Here is an 8,299-nt window from a genome sequence, read left to right as displayed (position 1 = left end):
ATATATATATATATATATATATATATATATATATATATATATATAAACAGTGCCTTTTTTATCGGTGAGTTATTTTAATGGAATGTCTGATATTTAACTTTATCGGTAATATCGGCCGATACAATGTTGATAATATCGTGCATCCCTAATTTTAAGCCGTTATAAACCATTCCCACACTCTTGCAATGCTCTTAATGTTCTAAATTCTTAAACCTACGTAATTTTAACAATAAATGTATATGTACTGTACAGTACTGCAAAATTGTATATGGGTACTCACCAGTGAAGATACTACAACTTGAAGGATGAGGATTATTTGCGACTTTCCTGCCAGTTCAGCTTAATAGATAGATCGTTACTTCTGACTGTGTTGCAAAACTGTTTTTACCACATCGGTTTCTCCGCTAGTGTTTGCTGCCTCCATTGCTGTTATTTGAATTTCGGCAGAAAGCAGCGGCCGGAAGCACTGTTGGCTTCTGGGCCGTGTAGTTCTTTTGACTTGCATTACAGTGTAGGCTTATTGAAAGAAAACTACAAAAAGTTGGCGCCTGTCTAAAGTTTTGTTTGGTTTTTGTTTTATGGTTGGCTCCCGTTAACTTTCTATCACGTACTGTCCCGATCACGTGAGCAATATTAAAGTTGACAATCGTGTGTCAAAATCTTACGTTGACAACCCACAAAAGTGTGAGGCCGCGATTGTTGAACCGCGAAGTATCGAGGGATTACTATAAGTCCATCCAGTGGTTCATGAGATGTTTTGCTAACAAACACGAGCAAAAACATTATTCCCTGCCTTCACCTTTTGATAGCAGGTGATAATCAGGCTGTCCGTTAATCAGTTTGAAGAACAAGGTGAAGGCACCCTCAGCACCCCTGCTTCACTTGAACACATCCTGACTCTAATAAACACAAACATGGTCATTTGTGTGAGATTTAGCGTGTTTGTGTCTGCTTGAGTGGGTCCACCTCCAGGTCACAACACAATCTGAATATATTTCAAAATCTAAAATATGTTGCACATATTGGCTGTAAAAGCAGATCGTTTTAGTTTGAACTTTACACTTTAGCTTGGTTTTGGTGTGAGGGTTAAATTTGAAGTCTAGGAACCGTTCCTAAATGAGACCCCAGCTTCCCATCTGTCATTTTATTAACATTTGAATTAAGGAGGAGACTGAGAGTTTATTCAAATACACAGATGCCCAAATCTCCATGCAACTCCCCCCCAGTGTTTTCCGTTATAATTGAGTTTTTGCAGCTTCCTGTTGTCCGTGTGGGCTCTTACTTTGGTGTTTTTCTTAATTCAGCAGTGCTTTTTCACAACAAATAGTGACAACTTTATTAGACCAGACCTAGAAACAAACAACAAACACAATCCCAAAGTTTCACAGTAAATGTCCAGGCTAGTGCTGGTTTTGCGTGAGAGTTGCTCTTCAGCTGACCATCATGTTTCTTTGTTCTCATGATTCAAAAAGGTGAACGTTTGTGAAACTGGCTGGAGTTTATCGATCACACCTGAGGTCACCTCTTCTGTTTAATGATGGTTTTTACTGGTGTGGAGGTGGAAACGTCTTCACGGACCAGGAAACGAGGTTCAGTTCCTCCAGATGATTAAGAGTCTACAGATTTATCGTCCAAAGTGTTCAGTACAGCGGATTCAGATGGAGACGTTTTAGGCGCTGAAGGTTGCAGCGATGTGGGAACTCCTTGGAGAGCTCCGTGGACTCTGCATGGCCGCTGCAGACGGTGTGTGGTGTGTCAAGGAGTCAACATGTCGTTTAAAGTCCTCCGTGACGAACACGAGCAAGGCTTTATCTGGTTTCCTCCGCCCTGCGTGTCATGAGATGTCAAACACACATTCATTAGACTTGCATCAGGTAGACGCACGAAAAAGTTCAATCTTCCCTTGATCAAATAGATTTTTTTATTTTTTATAAATAAATCTTAAAACATCAACAAGCTGAACTGTCAAAATGTTACTTTCATCAGATTCCTCTCTGCTTCCCTTTGTTTTGTGCAATTACTGTATTTAAGGCTAATATAATTTTTATTAGTTAGGCCTGTCGCGATAAACAATAAATCAATTAATCGCACGATAAATGAAAATTATCGACCTCATTTTCGTTTATCGGCTTTATCGTTTCTTCATATCTCTCCCCTGAAGACACTGGATGACAAAAGGCTCAACTCCGGTGCTCTTCACTGACCCCTCCCTTTCCCTTTTCTCTTTAAAATCTGTTTAACCGCCCAAAATCGTGTTTTTGTATCATTCTAAGCTACGAGCTAAACTGAGAAGCTAAGCTACGAGCTAAGCTAACAGGCCGACCTCAGGGAAAAAAAACTCCAACTTGTTGAAGCTTCAAAATTCACGCTTGAAACCCGTCTTTGTGTAAAAAGTTGTTTTTCCTCTACAAAAAGAAGCTGAGAACTTGTTTACTGATTTTTTTTAATTAAAAGCTTTGTGTGACAAATGCTATGCTAAAAAGCTCAAACCACTCCAAGCGTCCGCCATTTTGAGAACCGAAAACAAGGAAGGAGAGACGGCCCATGTCACGTCAAGGGGCCTCCCTCCCATTTTTCTTAGAGACGCTGCTCACTCCCTCACTATCCATCCTTCGGTTCAAACGGTCTTATACTGCCATCTGGTGTTCGAAAAAATGTACCACGCACAAAAATTAACCAACATTTCTTCTTAAATTTGTTCGATCAATATTATCGTTTATCGCAATTATTTCTGAGACAATTTATCGCCCAGCAAAATGTTATCGTGACCGGCCTATATTAGAGACGGAACAAGTAATTACCTTGTATTGACCACTTTTCATTTTTAAATATGCAATCTTTCATGTCTGTATAAACTTTAGAAAACTAGAAGTGCTGCAACAACCAGCTCACTGTAGTTCACAATTAGGGGTGCACCGATAAATCGGCCCTGATTTCCTTAATTTTGGGAGATTGGAGATCGGCCGACACTTGCATGAGAAACTGCTTTTATACTGATTCTTTTTTGTAGTTTTAACAACAATTGTCTAAACTTCATTTATATTTCAGAGCACTACCTCATGGCCAGTTAAAACAAGTTTGCATTGTTTCTAGGATATTGTTCAAGGGTATGTTTTTCAATAAAATAAGATTGGGAAATTGATCATCAAGTATCGGCCAAAATCAGAATCGGCAGGTCAGACATTTTAGAAATCGATGATTGGCCAGAAAACTGCAATTGGTGCACCCCTACTCACAATTAATAATTTTTAAACAAGACTTCTCCTTTATATATTTTTAAATGCATACGTTGTTTTGAGGGTTATTACATTTACTTAAAAAAATACTTATTAGCGTTATGTCTGCCATAGATTGTCCCATTTTCTAAACATTTGTTGAGCTTTAATTCTTCTGAGAGCATAAAATGTTGCTATATGAACTTTTTTGTCTGTAATTATATTTTATTACGATCTGAATTATCACAAACTTTTTGTGTAAAGTATTTTCTTTGTCATTTTATCCGTCTACACCTAAAAAGACTGTTTTATTGGTACGTATAGAGATGAGCCATTTTTTTTCAGTTGAAAACGTCATTTCATGTGCTTTCTTGTCGTATTTTAGCCCCAAAGTGACAAAAGTACCGTGGCTGCCCCGAGCCGTGAGCCCTGCGTCACCAGCCGAACTGTAAAACTCCTTATGGACGATCGCGTTTTCACGTCAGCAGGAAAATGTTCGGCGCTCGGTTCAGATCTTTCAGGATCAGACTTTTAGCTGCTGCTCGGTGTTGATGAAAAGCCAGTCCGTGAAGTTTAGCTCAACTTTCTGGAGTTGGCGCTGGCCCTTTACTTTGTCTCCGGTTTTTCTTTTCATGTCTCCGATTCTGTTTACCGTTTGCGCCTGCTCTGCTCCCTCCTCCAGGTCTATGACAGTGATTACTTTAACCACCATCCAGTGTTTGTCAGCACCCCGTTGTTATCTCGTCTGCGCTCCGGCCGGAGCAGACAGACGGGACGGTGAGCTGGCTGTCTGCGAAACGCCTGGGATGTTGGCGAGGGAGCTCGTTTGCGTATTGGCTGAAGATGGGAAGGTTAACGCAGCTGCTCCTGACGAGGGCTGCTCATAGAAAAGTTTGAGTTTCACTCGAGTGAAAACGCGAATGATTCGTCTTTACAGCACACTGCTCTCCTTCTAGATGTCCGCCACAGAAAAGCAAGCTTAGCAAACAAGGAGATGGCAATAACACGTAGAACTGTACAGATACTGAGCTGAAATTTGATGTGGTAGTAGCTGAGAGTCATTCTCAACACACCAAGTACTAACAGGTCATGTGGGATATTTCATGGCACTAAATGTTATCAAGGTTTAACAAAAATGGCTCCAACTCCAACACAACTTAGTCGTTAAAAATCATTTCTTCCAGGAATTCTAGGCCTTAATTGTCTTGTTGATTTTTTTTTCTCTTATTTTATCATTTGTTTCCTGAAGTTTGGGAAAAGTTATTTCCAGTTTCTGACTCGGTTTGTCTCTGTTTGACCTAAATACGTTTGTCTTCTTCTTGCAGCTCCAGGAGACGGTGAAGAGGAAGCTGGACAGCGCTCGGTCGCCCCTGAACGGAGACCAGAACGGCATCTGCGATAGACGCAGCTACTCCCCGACCGCCAAGCGGGTTCTGAAGGAGAGCTCGGTTTTGGACTCGCTGACAGGTCTCCCGAAAAACAATAGCAACAATGTGCCACCCATCTCTCCACTGCATCACCAAATGGACATTAAGCCCTTACTGGACGGGCCCAACCCCTCCACCGCCAACAACACTATAAGCAGCAACGGCACCCTCACGGGTCGAGCGTCAGACGAGCTGGGAAAGAGCGACGGCATCCACCTTCCGGACATGAAGCTGAATCCTTCTCTGGACCTGGAGGACAGTTTCGGCCTCCTCAAGGACCTGAAACAGGAGCCGCTGGATGATGGGGGAGGCATAGAGTCCACCGATCCCCAGTCTCTGTCTAATCAGAACAAACTGTTCTCGGACATCAACCTCAACGACCAGGAGTGGCAGGAGCTGATCGACGAGCTGGCCAACACGGTGCCCGAGGACGACATGCACGACCTCTTCAACGAGGACTTCGAGGACAAGAAGGAGGTGGAGTTCGGCAGGCCGGCTAACAATCAGACGCCCGGTCCGCAGGACACGGCAGGGAATACGACGACGCCCGGAGGAGGGGCGGCGCCCACGACTCCTCTGCCTCCTCCTCCTCAGCCTCCGCAGGGAGGCCCGCAGGTTCCCATCGGGTCACCACAGGTCAGTCTAAATAGGGTGCACGCTGGTCTTCATGGTTCTTATGAGCATACTTTAGAAAAAGCATTAGAATGACGTAATTTTTATACTTACGATAAATGACTAATTTATTGTAAACAACCTGCAGTTTATCTATTTTGGTAAATAGATTATTTGCTTTTATGGTTTAATTAAATGTTTTCAGTTGGATGAGTACATATTTAAATTGCCTACAAAATAAGAGGCAAATGTCAACAAATTTAACTAAACAATAATAATTATTGAGCAGATACTGAGTCAGCATTCACACATTTTTCTGTTTAAAGTTTCTTTTGTACGTTTTTGGTAGTCAAACCACCTCCACATACTTTGTGCTATTTTAACCATTCATGCCTCAAATTAGTCACAAAGTCAACTTTATTGTCAAAATATGAACAGGACATACACAGGATTGAAATTACATTAATCTCAGAAATTACTGGGTTTGATGAGGAGTGTTGTGTTATACACGTGTTTGTTGTAACCTTTTACAATTTTTGACTTATTCGATTTTATTTGCAACAGTTTTCGTCATAGTAATGCATTATTTCTTAAATTTCTTCAAAAGCGTGGCTCAGCATGAGGGAAGCGGGGTGCTAGCTTTTAGCTAACACGTCTGTATTGTGCGCTGCTAGCTTAGCTCTACGTCTGTGCCGGCAGTCGGGGGGGTTAGTTTGGTAGGCAGGGTGCTCGGTTCTGTTGGCAGGGCGGGGCACCCTGGTTGTAGAATGGTATGGGAAACACTGTTGGATGACTGAGCTTACATCAGGACTTTTAGCTGCTGTTTTGCTACATGTAGCTTTTGGCCATTGTTTAACTATTTTTTCTTTCTAGCTACTCATCCATCCATCCATTTTCTTTACCCGCTTATTCCATTTTGGGTCACGGGGGTCTCTGGTGCCCATGCCCAGCAATCACTGTGCGAGGGGCGGGGTACACCCTGGACGGGTCGCAAGTCCATCACAGGGCCACATAGAGACAAACGAGACAAACAACCATTCACTCTCTCTCTCACACCTAGGGACAATTTAGAGTTACCAATCAGCCTAACATGCATGTTTTTGGTATGTGGGAAGAAACCGGAGTACCCGGAGAAAACCCACGCATGCACGGAGAGAACATGCAAACTCCACCCAGAAAGGCCCCTGGACCGGGGTTTGAACCAGGGACCTGCTCACTGAGAGGCAGCAGCTCTACCAGTTGGGCCACCGTGCTGCCCTTTCTAGCTACTGTTTTACTAATTTTATTTTAAGTTGGTTTATTATCTATTTTAGCCTTTAGCTACAGTATTAATGTTTTTTTTTTAAACTGCTAATTTAAAATATTTTGCTAAATACAGTTTGACTTATTATTTATATATGGGAGTGGTGGCGCAGAGGTTGGAGAAGGTGGACCTGTGATCTGAAGGTCGCTGGTTCAACTCCCTGTACCAACAACATCAAAATGTGGGTGGGAAAGGTGAAACACTCACACCTGCCTCCACCCTCTTTTGCCCCACTCTGGACCCTTGAGCAAGGCACTGAACCTCCACCATCTGCTCCCCCGGGCGCCCAAGATGGCAGCTCTCTGCTCCACACAGAGGGCTGTGGTTGCGTCAGGAAGGGCATCGATGGGCTGCAACAGTTGCTTATTTAAGGTCATCGCCGATGTCTTTCCGCCTTGGCATCGTATTAACACACGCCTGAATGCTCCAGAGCATCAAAGTGATAAAGCACCTGTCTTTGTTGTGTCAGTCTCACTCATGATGATTGCGTCATCCAAACAGGTAACTTGCAACGTGTTTTTTTGTTTAAATTCAAGTAGATTTATTCATTCACCTTTCCATTCAGTGACTTTGGGTTTATTGTCTGACTGTGGTGTGAGCGCAGGCTTTGGTAAAGAAAGAAAGAACAACATGGCACCAAACTTAGCAGGAAACAGATTAATGAAAGGATAACCAAGCAAAGACAAATTAACGGAAGCATTTTCTTTAGATTTTATGCTAAATCTAAGAAATGGACTTCTCAAGTTGAGTTTTACCTTTTTATTGGGGGTAACTTTTTTTACCATGACCTCCCTCTTGTCTTCTCAGGTGCGACCGTCATCTTCTGGCCCTCAGTTTGCAACCACTGCCAATGGGACCCCTCCTCAGCAGCCTCTGCAGCAGTCTCCAGCTGTTGCCATGCCGTCAGGTTCCCCGTTGCACAACTGCGTCGCTCAGTCTCCTCAAACCCCGACCCAGGCTCAGACGCAAGCGGTCTCCAGGCCTGGGAACGGATACATGATGAACCCAGGCCCGGTGGGTCAGTCGGGGACGGGAGGAGGCGGAGGAGCCGGCAGCGGCGGCCCTGGGGGTCAGCCTTTGGGACCGGTCACGCCTGAACTTTCTAAAGCGGAGCAGCTCAAGGCGATGGCCCAGCAGCACGTTCAGGCCAAACTGATGCAGCAGAAGCAGCAGCAGCAGAAACAAGCAGCTAACTGGTCCCCTGCAGGGCCCCCCACCAGCCCCTACAACTCTGGTCCCTTTAACCAAGATAAACCCAACAGCCCAATGATGTACCCGCCACAAGCCTTTAACACGCCGCAGGCCCCCATGAACAACTACCTCCCTCACAACCACATCAGCATGATGGGCCAGCAGCAGCCGAACAGCATAAACCAGAGCGCCATGTCCAAACAGCAGCAGCAGACGGCCACCATGCTGTCGTACAACAACACCAAACCGCTGAGTCACTTCAGCGGCGGCGGCGTGGACCACATGAGTCAGAGGATGACTCCGCCCATGGGGGGGAACAGTCAGGTCAAGAACCCCATGATGACGCCGTTTATGGGTGGTGCGGGAGGTGGCGGGCAGGGAGCAGGGCCGGGGCAGACTCAGGGGCCCATCCCAGGACAGACGGCCCACCTGGGGGAAGAACAGAAGAGGATGCTGATGATGAAGCAGAAAGTGTTGCCGTACGGTACCATGCAGTCCCACGGACAGGTAAGTGTTTTTTTGTTGTTTTTTTTTTTTTGGGGGGGGGGGGG

At 44.5% G+C, this 8,299-nt stretch overlaps 1 protein-coding gene across 1 annotated transcript in view; it reads left to right on the top strand.

Annotated features, from left to right (window-relative positions):
* Nucleotides 1–8,299, top strand: part of maml3 (mastermind-like transcriptional coactivator 3) — a 155,531-nt gene that overhangs the window by 66,129 nt on the left and 81,103 nt on the right. The window contains exons 2-3 of the mRNA XM_037689599.1: nt 4,541–5,278; nt 7,365–8,255. Coding sequence (XP_037545527.1) covers nt 4,541–5,278; nt 7,365–8,255 — 1,629 coding nt within the window. The remainder of the gene's footprint in view (nt 1–4,540; nt 5,279–7,364; nt 8,256–8,299) is intronic.

Source organism: Nematolebias whitei, chromosome 16 (assembly GCF_014905685.2).
Source record: "Nematolebias whitei isolate Nwh7 chromosome 16, NemWhi1, whole genome shotgun sequence".
Taxonomy (NCBI): Eukaryota; Metazoa; Chordata; class Actinopteri; order Cyprinodontiformes; family Rivulidae; genus Nematolebias; species Nematolebias whitei.
Note: the sequence above shows the minus strand (reverse complement) of the source record. Positions and strands in the feature narration are given on the sequence as shown.